Source organism: Rhinatrema bivittatum, chromosome 2, assembly GCF_901001135.1.
Source record: "Rhinatrema bivittatum chromosome 2, aRhiBiv1.1, whole genome shotgun sequence".
Taxonomy (NCBI): Eukaryota; Metazoa; Chordata; class Amphibia; order Gymnophiona; family Rhinatrematidae; genus Rhinatrema; species Rhinatrema bivittatum.
In genome coordinates, this window is record NC_042616.1 from 374,616,942 (window position 1) to 374,632,212 (window position 15,271).

Genomic DNA, 15,271 nt, shown 5'->3' on the forward strand with positions numbered 1-15,271 from the left:
CACAAAAAATAATCCCGCCTCAGCGGTAAACGTAGATGGGCGAATTAATCCCTTTGTGAGATTTTCCTGGATATATTCCATCATAGCCTTCGTCTCGGGCAGAGACAGAGGGTAGGTGCGTCCTCAAGGAGGCGTGGTTCCTGGAAGGAGATCGAATGGACAATCAATCCTTTGGAGAGGTGGAAGGAGATCAGCCTTTTGCTTGGAGAACATGTCTTCAAAGACTGCATACAGAGCAGGTATGCCAGAGGACGTAGGAGCTGTGTCAAACACCAGTTTAATACATCTCCGTCCAGGTCAAAGAAGTTTTTTCGACTATACCATTGAGTTTCGAACTTTGGCTACTGAGCTCACTTGGCAGGAAGAATGCCTCTAACCTGTCTACCTGGATGGACTCTTCCCGCAACTGAAAGAGAGCTGGCTGCATGGGAGCTCCCTTCTTCTCTGGAAGACCTCCGGGTACCCCACCATTGGCAGGTGGAGTGGGCTGAGGTAGAGGCTGCTGGAGCTTCACCTATACCAGCCCTCATTCCCGCAGGTTGAGCCTTTGGGTGCCGGGGCTGGAAGGACTTAGGTGGGCCTCAAGGACTTAGGTAGGCCTCAAGGTAGATTAGTGAGAGAGGTTGGTTCAGCCCAGAGACAGCAGCCGATAGATGGCGTAGTCCTACCCTGGACTGAGTCTGGTACTGAGACTCGTATGCCAATGGGATGGAGAGTAGCTGGAGATGCTCAAGCAAAGATAGGCCGAAGCCTGATAAGTCCACGTCCAGGGAGTAGGCTAGGAGAGGCGTCAATGACAGGCTGGATCAGGTGCCGGTGGCAAGCGGAGGTCGTGGCAAGGCAATGTAGAATTCTGAAACACGGAGAAGTCTATAGCGTAGTCAATCAAGGCGGTGCTCTGATCACAGAAAAGTCAAGCATAGTCAGGCGTAGCAGAGGTCGGGTCTGGAAATAGGCAGTGGAGTAGTCAGGCGTAGCAGAAGTCTGGGTCTGGAGATAGGCAGTAGAGAGTAGAGTAGTGGGCCATAGCGGAGGTCCGGGTCTGGAGATAGGCTGAAGCGTAGTCAACAAAGCAAAGTCAATATCCATAGAGTCAGTTCAACACATAGTAAGGCAGGAACGATGAAGACAGGAACTGGGAACAACGAAGGTCAAGAACACGGAATAGAGAGGATTCTCTATCAGCAACGAGTTGCAAAGGCAACGCTATGGAGTAAGGCCTGAGCTTAAATACACTGGAGAGTCTGATGTCATCATCCGGGGCCGTGGCCAGGTTCCCGCCAGGTTCCCGCCGCGGGCCCTTTAAAAGGATTAGCGATGCGTGCGTGCGCCTAGGGAGGGGCGCAGCGCTGGTGGCGGCGTCTCTCCGCAGGCCTTGCAGAGAGGCCCGACGAGCACTGGTATCTTGACTGGCAACACTGGGGACCATGGCAAAGCTGGAGGCATCGGGGACGGCCCGAGGTTGGAGCTGGCGGGCCACCACCGCTAGTGAGGAGGAACCAGGAGCTGGAGTCCATGTAAGAAGGTGAGAGGGCCGCGCTGCAGGTCTGCTGTGGACGGCACACATAACAGTTGTATGTGGTTAAGATATGGTTAGTGCAGTTAGTGTAGCTGGGTTTAAAAAAGGTTTGGATTAAGTTCTTGGAGGAGATGTCCATTAACTGCTATTAATCAAGTTTACTTAGGGAATAGCCACTGCTATTAATTGCATCAGTAGCATGGGATCTTCCTAGTGTTTGGGTAATTGCCAGGTTCTTGTGGCCTGGTTTGGCTTCTTTTGGAAACAGGATGCTGGGCTTGATGGACCCTTGGTCTGACCCAGCATGGCAATTTCTTATGTTCTTATGTTCTTATATATTTTCTTTCATCCTTCTCAGCTAACTCATTTCCTTGTGATAAAAGTTTACATACTGATATTTCTGTTGCTCCCACAGTTTCATGATCTTCTCAATTGACAGGAATTTGTTCTTTACTAGTCATGATCTCTGACTGTTCTTTATTTCTTTTTTTTTTTTTTTTTTGTTCTTGTAACAATTATTATCCTTGCTAGGCTTTGGATCTTTCTTTATTGAGGAGGATTTGAATTGGATATGTTTAATTTTTTCTATATTTACTGTGCGTGTGTGTATATATATATATGCATGTGTGTGTGTGTGTGTCATATCTGATTTATGATTTTTCCTTTCAGGAAGATTCTTGAAATTTGTATATGCAAAGCATAAATAAAAAGTAAAAAAAAAATCCAAACCTATAAAAGTATAAAAAAATACATGAAAGGCTGGGGTATTTGAACAAAATTGTTTGCGAAATCCCTTTTGTGAAAAAATGCACAAATGTGGCCTTCACAAAAATAAACTTTCATGCACAGCTGGTTGCATGTGAAAATGTATTCAGATCCTTCCTAAAGAGCTGCTGCAAAGCAGAATCTTGCAAAGCAGCTCATTAGAGGGGGTTTTGTGGAAAAAAGGCTTCACAAGTCCATTTTCACAAAAAAAAAATAAGAAAGCTATACCTGAAAGAGAAATTATTGTCTTGGTTTGACCCAGGAGAGCAGGGTTTCATGAAAAGCGCTGCACAGACTGCATTAGGCCTTCCAAAGTAAAGGGAAGTCCCTGGTGGCCAGTGGCCCCCAATTGTTCCTTGTGTGACAAAAATGTGTGGGTGTGATTGAACTTCTACAAACTCCAATCTGAAGCCCCGTCCCCTTGTTCCCCTTGAGCATGTAACCCCCCAAGCTTTCCGATAGCTGAAAGAGGGGAAGGTCTGTCCGAGGCAGGAGTGATGTCCACTTGCTTCTTCTCTGCCGGTCGTCATTTTCCAAAATGGCACCGATTGGCCTCATTAACTCCCTTTGCACATGAAAGTGATTAGCTGGTGCCATGGTGGGAAATGATGGCCGGCAGGGCATGATCGATTGGGCATTTCAGCTGCTCTCCAAAAGAGGCCTCCCCAGCTATTGAGTAAGCTTGGTTTTTGCAGAGGGGTGGGGCATAGCCTTTACTTTTTTGAGGGTGGGCCTCATGTGGGTCACACAGCCCCTTTACAACATGGCCACCCCATGTTTCATGTCTAGCAAAATTGTGCAAAATGGCTACTAATCCATAGGTTAATACATTGGCCACATAGGTATTAATACTGGATTTATTCATCCAGCATTAATACCTAATGAGAACATTTTAATTATTTTTTTGATTGGGGGGAGGTTATGCATGTTAGTTGTAATGCTAATATACATACTGTTAACATGGAGTAAAAGCCATAGTATCTAGCAGTTATCTAATGAGGATATAAACACTAATGATTACTAATATCCAGGGACCTAAGTTTTCTTCTTTATCATATTTTCTTAAAGCACAAGCATTGCTATCATTATCATGTACATGAATGTACTCGCCTGGCCTAACTACATATCCTATCAATGAACACTTTGATGAACAAAACCTTTAGGCCTGATTTTAAAAGCATTTACACGTTTGTAAAATGTTTTTTGTTTTACATGGAAATGCCCTTTACGCATATAAGTGGAAATTTTGAAAATTGCTACAGTATATGCCATTGAATGCTCCATATGTTATACATGAGTAAGTACACTAAATGCATGAAAATGGCTGTTGAAAATTGCTATGATAGTATGTCACATTTACACGTGTAACTCCTTTGAAAATTACCTTCATAATGTGTTAAAGAATCTTTGCTACACCCATACATTTACTTATCTTTTTTAATGATTTTTTTTATTTAATCAAAATTCATGCTAGAAGCAACTAAAAGCATGGCAAGCTTCCCAACAGGCAGAATAGGTAATTGTTTATGAATGGCCATCCCAGGTGGGCAACCACTTTGCATGTGTTAATCCACCCCTGGTAGAAGAAGAAGCTCTAGTGACCTGTTCTGCAACTTTGCAGGGACCTCCCCTCAAGCTGGCCATGAATTCAGAGGGGGATAGCCGGCTTTCCATGCCTAAGGGTAACTGGAGGTTTAAATCAACTGTTGACTAAGCTAATCTATAGTATGTCCTATAAAGTATCTAATACTAACTCTCAAGTAGCTGACTCATTAAAAATTGAGACTGTATTCATTTTCTTCCCATCTGCTCATTGTTGTCCCATACCCCTCAGTTGTGTTCTTCTTCTGCCTACATTATCCGCCAATTCTCGTCTTCCATCCTTCAGCCTTCCTCTCTCTCTTCTGTTGCTCCAACCACATTTTCATCATTCACTTTCCTATACCTCCATCTTCTATTCTGTCTTTCCCATCTAATTCTCCCTCTCCACTGCTTTATCTACCCTTTGACATTTCTGTCCTGCCCTTCTACTTCTTACTGTTCTCCATCTTTCTCTCACATCTCCCACACCTTCAGTCTTCCACACCTCTCTCTCTCTCTCACCTCTTTCTCCACTTTCCCTCACTTCTGTCCAGCACCACTTTCTCCACCTCCCTTTGCCTCCCTTCAGTGGAACAGCAATAAGCCTTTCCTACCACTCCTGATATTTTATTGCCTCTCCTGACCCTTCAAGCCTTTGCTGTTCAGGTTCCATGGATTATTGTTTCAAAATATATGGGCCATGTTCCCATCTTGAATTCATAAGAGACTTGATGTTTCTAGTAATAAAACTAGTATTTTGTATTATACAGGACTTTAACTTATCTATTTTAGGGTGAACACATATGGATAATATTGGATGGTCCTGTGGATGCTATCTGGATTGAAAACCTGAATTCTGTGCTAGATGACAACAAAACACTGACCCTGGCTAATGGAGACCGCATTCCAATGGCTCCAAATTGCAAGATTGTGTTTGAACCTCACAATATTGACAATGCCTCTCCAGCAACTGTTTCCCGAAATGGCATGGTCTTTATGAGCTCCTCAGTGCTGGACTGGAGGCCCATCTTAAAAGCTTGGCTTCAAACTCTTTCATCTAAGCATCACGATATTCTGTGGGACTGCTTTAACAGTGTCTTCCAGGTACAGAAATACAATATTTTTGCTAATGATAATATTGTCCACATCTGTTGTTAACAGAACATAGAAACATAGAAACATAGAAATGACGGCAGAAGAAGACCAAACGGCCCATCCAGTCTGCCCAGCAAGCTACGCACTTTATCCTTTTTTTTTTTTCCTTTTTCTCTCTCCCACCTGTTACTATTGGCTTCCAGTATCCTCCAGCCCTAATTCCCCTCCACCCCACCACCAATGTAGAGAGCAGCGCCGGATCTGCATCCAAGTGAACATCCAGCTCAATTAGGGGTAGCAACCGCTGCAACGAGCAGGCCACACCCCTACCCCATACTCTTACCCACCCCTGTTTGTTTTTTTTTATTGGAGATGGCAGCCCTTCATCCTTCTGCTCCGTGAAGGTGGAACACAACCACTGGCATCCCGCTCCGTGAATGCCTCTGTGGCTACTGCCGCTCCGTGCAGTGTTTTGCTGCCTCCTCTTTATTCACGTCCTCTAGGACTTGATGGATCCACAGTGTTTATCCCACGCCCCTTTGAATTCCTTCACAGTTTTAGACTTTACCTATTCCTCTGGAAGGGCATTCCAGGCATCCACCACCCTTTCGTGAAGAAATACTTCCTGACATTGGTTCTTAGTCTTCCTCCCTGGAGCCTCAGCTCATGACCTCTGGTTCTGCTGATTTTTTTTCTGACGGAAAAGGTTTGTCGTTGTCTTTGATCATTAAAACCTTTCAAGTATCTGAAAGTCTGTATCATATCACCTCTGCTCCTCCTTTCCTCCAGGGTGTACATATTTAGATTCTTCAATATCTCCTCATAAGTCATTTGATGAAGACCTTCCACCTTTTTGGTCGCCCTTCTCTGACCGCCTCCATCTTGTCTCTGTCTCTTCGGAGATACGGTCTCCAGAACTGAACACAATACTCCAGGTGAGGTCTCACCAAGGACCTGTACAAGGGGATAATCACTTCCCTTTTCTTACTCGATATTCCTCTCTCTATGCAGCCCAGCATTCTTCTGGCTTTTGCTATCGCCTTGTCGCATTGTTTCGCAGACTTCATATCATTAGACACTATCACCCCAAGGTCTCTTCTCCTGCTCCGTGCACAGCCTTCCCCCCCCCCCCCCCCCCCATCGAATACAGTTCATTCGGATTTCCACTCCCATATGCATGACTTTGCACTTCTTGGCATTGAATCTCAGCTGCCATATCTTCGACTACTCTTCCAGATTCCTTAAATCCCGTCTCATTCTTTCCACTCCTTCCGGCATGTCCACTCTGTTGCAGATCTTAGTGTCATCCGCAAAAAGACAAACCTTACCTTCTATCCCATCCGCAATATCGCTCACAAAGATATTGAACAGGACCGGTCCCAACACAGATCCTTGCGGTACACCACTTAAAACCGCTCTCTCTTCAGAGAAAGTTCCATTTACCATCACACATTGTCTTCTGTCCGTCAACCAGTTTGCAATCCAGGTCACCACCTCGGCACTCACTCCTAAGCTTCTTGTTTTATTCACCAGTCTCCTGTGTGGAACCGTATCAAAAGCTTTGCTGAAATCCAAGTAGATGACATCGAGCGCTCTTCCTTGATCCAATTCCTTGGTTACCCAGTCAAAAAAGTCAATCAGATTTGTCTGACAGGATCTTCCCCTGGTGAATCCATGCTGCCTCTGGTTCAGCAATTCTCCGGACTGTAGATAGTTCACTATTCTCTCTTTCAACAGTGACTCCATTACTTTTCCCACCACTGAGGTGAGGCTAACTGGTCTGTAGTTACCAGCCTCCTCTCTGTTCCCACTCTTGTGAAGCAGGACCACCACCGCTCTTCTCCAATCACTCGGCACCACTCCCGTTTCTAGGGATCTATTGAACAGGTCTCACAGAACTGCATTACTTTTCCATTGCCCATTTAAATATATGTATTTGGTGAGATCTCTTTTCTACTGATTCAGAGGTGAAAAGACAGTGATTCATTGAAGTACATCTCCACATGACTGTCAACTATCTTGCAAGTCAAGCCAAATATTTTTTTGCAGCTTAAAAAATATATCTTGGGCTCTATACTAATTTAATGTTTGAATTGTGTTATTTATTAACTTTAAAAAAAATACCTTATTAACTGCTTCCCCAATGCAGAGATTGCCTGAGGCAGAATTTTTACATGCTTTTTTTCCTCAAAGACTCAAAGCGTGTTATATCAAATTACAATAAAATCATTAACATTTCAAAATTAAAAATACAATAGTATCTTCTATACTCTTTCACCCTCCTCACTTTAACCTCCAAAGTCATCCTGCTCCCCAGTGTTCCCCCATCACCCCAAAGCTGCCCCAAAGGGACGACCTGCTGGTAGCAACATGCCATCTAAAGCAGGACTCTGTCTCACATCGGTCTGCAATGAGGTCAGCAGGAGGGAATGGAGCCACAATAAATGCTGAAGTTGGGCACCACAGCATCTGGACATTTGGCCTCTTATGTGACCCAAGAGTTTTTGGGCAGAATAGAGGCCTATATGAATTGACACACTTGCTTGGCATGAAATATCCCACATACCATAACTTGTCTGAAGAGAAGGTTTAAGACTATCATCAAATCAGAATTTACATGACTGACAGAACTGCTGTAATACCTTAGAAAAATAACTGGCCACAGGCAATAAAGTCAGTGGTGTATTCAGAATGGGTATAATAGAATAAAATTTTGATGTTTACCCATTTGTAATGGCAGGAAATAATCAAATGCCCCAGTGTTGCCATTTCTTTATTATTTATTTTATATGCAACCAATTAAATAGAAGGTGGCAATAATTTATCCATGCATCAGCTGCTGTACTAGCTTCCTGACCCCAAGCTAGATAAGCCTCAGGAAGTTTTATAAAACACTTCACAGAAGTGTGGGATGGGTGATAGATACTGACATTGTATTAGATCTTCTCTCTTTTTCATTTGATAACCTAGATCATGGTATTCAAGCTGCTGAAAGTCCAGTCTTAGAAAACAGCATCTGTATTCTCTGCACGAAGCACAGAAATATAAAGTCTGCTGACAAAGATAAAAATTGGGCAGTTTTAGTTTTCAGAATTAATAGATGTTGGAGGCTTCCACTCTGAAATATAGCTTTTGTCATTTAATGTGTTTAAAATGCATCTCTTTCTGATTTCCTATACCTCTCAGCTCATTAAATTGCTTTGAATGATTTTCCATTTATAAAAACTGAAGTAGGTTTTATAATACTTCACAGCAACAGAACCTGACCACTGTCTTTAGGACTTTCCCTGCTAGCACAGTATTAATGCCCTGCTATCATACAAGAAGATGAATACAGATTTCCTCAGAGATGACTGTGATCTTGCTGCTCTCTTCCAAATTTTGGTCTCCTTTCTCTATAGGGTACCCTCTGTACAACTATTACTTTATTTTACAAATTTTTTTAACCATTTGAATCCTGGGGAAAGCTGGGTTCTTCTGCACATTGTGATATTTTATAGAAGACCAGCAGAAGAGTCAACAGAAGACGACAGAAGATGTCTCATAAGTGCATATAGTAAAGGGACTTATGAGACAACATGGTCCCTTCATTACTTGAGGAATACTGTGAAAATTTTATTGGTTATTTTTGGTGTTCGCTGACTTCCATGTTGTATATCAATCTTTATTCTTTCTGTCATAGTAATTTAAGGATCAATTTTCAAAGGGTTTAGGATATTAACTTTTGGTGTTAGGTACCTAAATTGGATATACTGAAAATTTTCTAGAACTGAGTACCTAAATGTAAGCTTCTAGTTTCACTAGGTACCTAAATTTAAAGACCAAAAAGTGGATAGCTACAGGAGCAGAGTTTAGGGTGAGAAACAAAATTAGGAGCTTAGCACTAATTTTCAGAACTAAGCACCAAACTTACGGACTTCAATCTCTGCAAATGAATAACAGTCAAAAGTACATAAGAACATAAGAAATTGTCATGCTGGGTCAGACCAAGGTTCCATCAAGCCCAGCATCCTGTTTCCAACAGAGGCCGAACCAGGCCACAAGAAGCTGGCAATTACCCAAACACTAAGAAGGTCCCATGCTACTGATGCAATTAATAGCAGTGGCTATTCCCTTAGTAAACTTGATTAATAGCAGTTAATGGACTTCTCCTCCAAGAACTTATCCAAACCTTTTTTGAACCCAGCTACACTAACTGCACTAACCACATCCTCTGGCAACAAATTCCAGAGCTTAATTGTGCATTGAGTGAAAAATAATTGTCTCCGATTAGTCTTAAATGTGCTACTTGCTAACTTCATGGAATGCCCCCTAGTCCTTCTATTATTCGAAAGTGAAAATAACCGAGTCACATCTACTAATGGCTATTAATCAATTTTACTTAGGGAATAGCCACTGCTATTAATTGCATCAGTGGCATGGGATCTTCTTAGTGTTTGGGTAATTGCCATGTTCTTGTGGTCTGGTTTTGGCCTCTGTTGGAAACAGGATACTGGGCTTGATGGACCCTTGGTCTGACCCAGCATGGCAATTTCTTATGTTCTTATGTTCTTAACTCTCCAATCGTACTTCTTAGACTTATGGCATTGGCATACAGACATTTCAAAGTGTGTTTTTTGTTTGTATTATGGATAATTCGGAAATCATTAGCTTCAGTGATTTTTTACATATAGGTACATGGACTATGTTTGCTTTTTTATTGGAACCTCTCTGTTGGGATGCCCTAACTCTCCTATTTCATTAGTATCCTTCAAGGATACATTTCTCTGAACCAGGCACTGCTGAGTGTCTGTCAGCTTTCCCCCTTGTTCTATTTTAAAACCTGCTCTATCTCTTTTTGAGCAGCTTGGTTCCACTCGGGTTAAAGTGGAGCCCATCCTTTCGGAAAAGTCTCCCCCTTCCCCAAAGGTTTCCCCAGTTCCTTACAAAACTGAATCCCTCTTCCCTGCACCATTGTCTCATCCACACATTGAAACTCTGGAGCTCTGCCTGCCTCTGGGGACCTGCACGTGGAACAGGAAGCATTTCAGAGAATACCACCCTGGAGGTTCTGGATTTTAGCTTCCTACCAAAAATCCAAAATTTGGCTTCCAGAACCTCTCTCCCACATTTTCCTGTGTTGTTGGTGCTCACATGTACCATGACAGCCGGCTCCTCCCCAGCACTGTCTATAATCCTATCTAGGTGACACATGAGGTCTGGGACTTGGCTACTATGTCCCTGAAGGTCTCATCAATGTACTTCTCTGTCTGTCTCTGCTCCTCCAAGTCTGCTACTCTAGCCTCCAGGGATCAGACTCATTCCCTAAGAGCCAGGAGCTCTTTGCACCGAGTGCACACATACAATCTCTCACCGGTGGGTAAAAAAATCATACATGTGACACTCAATGCAAAAGACTGGAAAGCCCCCCTCTTGCTTCTGGACTGCTGCCTTCATCTTAGTTTTATTGAGTTCCTAGTTAAGTTTTAGGATACTAAGAGAGTTGGAATGAGGGTACTTTCATTTTACTGGTGAATTTACTAATTAATCAGCTATTGTCCTACAAGGGGATGATTAAACTTTCAATAAGGGCTGGTACAATAGTATGATTTAGATAAGACCCTGATTGACTTTTAATGAGAAAGTGTCTCGTGCATAAAAATCAAGGGTTGAGTGGGTGGTAAAGACAGACACTAGAATTAACTTTCTCTGGCTTGCTTATTACCTCAGAAACACACAAACTCTAAAGAATATATCCCTCAATTTCACCTTTCACCAAACTTTTATAAGTCCAAAAATTTCTGAAAGCTATACTTACCAATCCTCTTTAACCACCGTTAAATTAATCTTCACTCAGTTAATTCAAGGGTTTCTGGTCACATGCAGATGAGCCTTCCGGTCCTCCTCTACTGCAAAGGTTGCGTAGTCCGCTAAAGGGCAAGAGCCTTGTTGGAGATGAAGAAATGACCCGGAAATGGCTCGTCGACCAGGGTCTTCAAAGATGGACTGAAACAGGGCCAGGAACCCTGGAAGGTCTCGAAGGACCGGGTCTGCTCACTCCCAGAGAGGTGATGCCCAGGCCAAGGCCTTACCATCCAAAAGGGCCAGGATGTATGTAGTCTTGGTGATCACGTCTAGGAAGTAAGCAGGTTGCAGGCAGAAGTACATATTGCATTGATTCAAGAAACCCCTGCAAAGCGAGGAGGTGCCGGAAAGGGCACAGTCAGCCAAGGAGCCGACAGAGAGGTGGAGGTATTGAGCTTGATAGATGTGGTAGTGGCAGTCATGGTAGCATCTAGGCGAGAGCTCAGGTTGACTATGGCAGCTGCCGGAGACTCCAAGAATTTTTGCTGTTCACTTATCCTTTGTGCCAGACCAGGAATGGCCTGGAGGGCCGAGACCTCTGCCGGGTCTATGGACTTGGCAATCTGTTATGGTTTGTGTGTATGTGAACACTTGGCCCGAGATGGGAGTTGTTACCACCTGTGGGGAGAAGCCCCACTGGTCCACACCATTGGGAGATGAGGTCAGGCACAGTGGTGAGCTCTGGGTGAAGCTATGGAGAGGTCTCAAGGAGCCAGGTGAATTACCCCAGTAGGGTGGCAGGCTGGAGATTATACCTGGGCAGAGACCCTGAAGGGGAAGGCGCCAGACAGGCCGCAGAGCGGGAGGTGCGGGACTGACTGTGCAGGAGGTATTCCAGAAAGGTAACCCTGAGGGGCGGAGCTGTGCAGCGTAGGAGGTGTAGATGTAATGACGTAGGCCAGCCTGTGAAGCAGGGAAGCCCGAGTCAGGTCTCCACTGATGATATATGCACAATCCCACAGAGCGGAGAGCTCTGACAGTTTCTGTATAGCACGGAAGCACTGCCCCAAGGAGCGGTGGAATGCTGGCAGTCCCAGTACAGCATGTAGGCGCAAAACCGAGGAGTGGGGAGGCGCAGACAGTTGCAGTGTAGCACGAGAGCACTTCCCCGAGGAGCAGGGAAGTACTGTCTCTTGAGTAGCACGTAGGCGCAGCCCTGAGAAGTGGGGAGGCGCTGACAGTCTTGTACAGCACGTAGGCACAACCCCGAGGAGCAGGGAAGCACTGAGGTAGAACTCCCGAGTCGCAGAGGTGTTCCAGGGGCAGCCCCAAGGAAGGGGAGCCTTGCAGGATAGGACTCCAGGAGGTGCAAGGCCAGCCCGAGGAGTGAGGGAGGCCAGGAGACAGAGTCCCCGTAGAAGTGTGCACACTGGCCCTGAGGAGCGGGTACCAGACAGAGTCCAAGTCCAAGGAGTCCGATAGCATAGCCACAGGAACACGAAGGCAGGAGTTTGTAGAGATGTATGGAACTTGTTGCCAAGTCGGCTAGCTGGGGGTGAAAGGTGGAGCTTAAGTACCCAGGTCTGATGACATCATCAATCAGGGACGCCCCCGAGGTTCCCGCCAAAGAGACTTCAAAGGAGGGCCCGGTGGCACGCGTGCCTAGGAAGACCCAAAATCAATGTAGGTATCAGCAGCCAGGCCACCACGAGGAGCCCTGGGGAATGCAGCAGTGGAGATTGGTCTGCACAGCGAGCAGACCGGGGGAGGGCAGGAGAACGGTGCAGGAAGTAAGTAAACGCGGTTGCAGCCGTCTGCGATCGATGGGCATTACAGAGGGCACGGTTAATAAATCATTTTAAATAAAAAAATGAACAAATAAATATGTTCTGCTTTTTGGCAGTTCAAAGCATATTACATTTAGGTACTATAGGTATTTTCCTATCCCCAGAGGGCTTACAATCTAATATTGGTGAGAGAATGATCGTGTTTTGGGCCCCACATCCTTCCATCCCACCAGGCTTTCTCTAACTCCTCTACATTATTATGCTGGTGGACCCTTGGACCCAAGGGGTAGTTGACGCTGCTTGTGGGGAGGAGCCCCACAGGTGCCCACCATTGGAAGGAAAGGCTGCAGGAGAGCAGAGGCCCAGCTGGAGCTTCACCACTACCAACACACATTCCCCTTAGGTTGAACCCCTGGGTGCCAGGGCCTCTGCAGTGATGGAAGTCCAGGTAGCAGAAGAGTCACAGGTGCTCAGGCTGAGGTCAGGAACCGGCAGCGAAGCTCATGGTCAAGGTCGAGGCAGGCGGCGTTAGCTCATGGTCAAGGTCCAGTCCGAAGTCAAAGCCAAGATCAATCCGAAGTAATGAAGGAGGAAGGTGAGGAACACAGAAGGCAGGAAGGAATTCAGGAATGACAAAACACTACTCAAAAGCGAGGAGCCCTATAGCCAAAGCAAAGGCTGGAGGCAGGATCCAGCTTTAAGTAGTCCTGGGTTGATTGTATGATCAGGAAGGGCCCCGGGTTTTTACCGCCACTGGTCCTTTAAATTCTGAAGAGAGGTGCACACACCTAGGGGTTGGGTGCAGAAGCCAATACATCAGTGTCGGTGAACCTGAGCCGTGAGGAGCCAGAGTGGTGCTCAAGGCCACAAAGAGGAAGAGTTATGTCGGCGGTGGCTCCCCATCGCAAAAAAGGAATCTGAGACTATATTCGCCGCAGTGGTATGGTGACAGTGTTAGAAATCTGATTATAGGAGTTAGCAATCTGAAGTGAACGTAGTGATCAGTCTGCTGGGAGGAGCAATCTGTTAATGACGTGCTATCTGATGGGAGAAGCAATTAGATAGTAGTTAGCAATCTGTTGTACTCCATGGGAGGAGTTTAGCAATGTGTTGTTGATCTGACTGTGGAGAGAGAGCAAACTGTTAGAATTCTGTTATTGTTGACTCCTAAGAAAGGAGAAGTCAGCAGTCTTATTAGAATCGGTGTTTATTAGAATCGGTGTTGCAGGCTCCTGAAGGAGGGAGGAGCTAGCAATCCGTAGTGTCTCAGATATCGTCTTGCTAAGGAGTTAGCAATCTGAAATGAATCTGTTATAGTTGAGGGTGGAACCCTGGGCCGGTGGCAGATGACCACGCCCCCAGGAGGATATCCCAAGAGGGACCACTGGCTAGGCTTGAGAATGGAGACAGACACACATTAGTTCTTTTATTAAACAGGTTTTTGAAACCTCCAGAGGTGGCAGTAGTGAGCTGATATGCCCGGTAGGGCTGTAGTCCCTCAGGTACTGGAACAGCTATTCCAGGATGGCTGAGCTGTTGAGAAACTATAGAAAGTGAGTAGGCAGTGTAGGCAGAGTTCATGAACAGAACTAGATGACAAAACTCACATAAGGTCTCAAGGAATCTCAGGAGCTGGAAAGGATTAGACCCTCGAGGAGCGAGTACCTGGTTCCAGGGTAAGCTCTGAAAGAGCGATGGTAACTCACAATTGTTTGTAGTAGCGATAGCTTCCAGGCAGAAGAGAATCTTCAGAGTGTCCAGGAACATGGGCCCTCTAGGAGCGAGTACCGGTTCCTGTCTGTAATCTGAAAGTAAAGAAGAGAGCGAGGCCCCCGAGGAATTGGTACCCTCTGGTAGTCCGAGGAGGGCAGAGTAGCTTGGGTAACGAATCCTCTTCATAAGGAGTTCCTATACGAATATCTTTGCTAACTCAGTTTGATAGTGAAAATAGAGACCTTTAATATTGGAAGCGGATGATGTCATCTCAGGGGACGCCCCTGAGGTTCGCGCCCTTGCTGGTACTTCAGTCAGAGCGTGCGCGCGCCCTAGGTCTTCAGGCAACATGGCGGATCTGCAGCGTCGAGCCGGTCCGGGGATGCCGGAGGGAGACGGCATGGAGACGCCGCGGCAGCCAACCGTCCATCACACCTGGAGGGAGTTGCCACAGAGGTAAAGAGGGCAGAGTGAGCGTGTCGAGCAGCGATGGTCGCAACAGACAGGTAAGTGAGGCTGCTGCAGGGCTCCGAGGCCGACAAACCTAACAGTACCCTTCCTCTAAGCTCTCCACCTGAGGGTTTCGGCTTCCTGGGATGGGATGCGTGGAAACTGCTTGATCAGATTTTTGTCTAATATATTGGCGGTAGGCTTCCAGATATTCTCTTCGGGCCATATATTTTCCAGGAGTGGAGATTCTCCCATTTTGGCCATGTCTTCTCATGTCCAGAACTTTATGTACCTGATACGTGATATCACTCTCTGAGGTGATCTCCTGTGGCAGTGGTGTCTTCCGAGAGGGCCATGAGAGTACCAGAGGATTCAAGAGAGAGACATGTAAGGAATTATGTATCTTTAGATAGGCGGGGAGGTGGAATTGGTATGTTACTGGCCCCTAGTTTGTTGTAACACCGTAAATGGCCCAATGTACAGAGGAGCGAGCTGCAAAGATGGAACTCTGAGTTGGATATGCCAGGTGCTGAGCCATTCCTTTTCTCCTTGTTTGAACTGCGGTGCGGGTCTGCGG

At 45.6% G+C, this 15,271-nt stretch overlaps 1 protein-coding gene across 1 annotated transcript in view; it reads left to right on the forward strand.

Annotated features, from left to right (window-relative positions):
• Positions 1–15,271, forward strand: part of LOC115083294 (dynein heavy chain 5, axonemal-like) — a 1,259,434-nt gene that overhangs the window by 535,489 nt on the left and 708,674 nt on the right. The window contains exon 40 of the mRNA XM_029587102.1: positions 4,658–4,969. Within this exon, the coding sequence (XP_029442962.1) occupies positions 4,658–4,969 (312 nt within the window). The remainder of the gene's footprint in view (positions 1–4,657; positions 4,970–15,271) is intronic.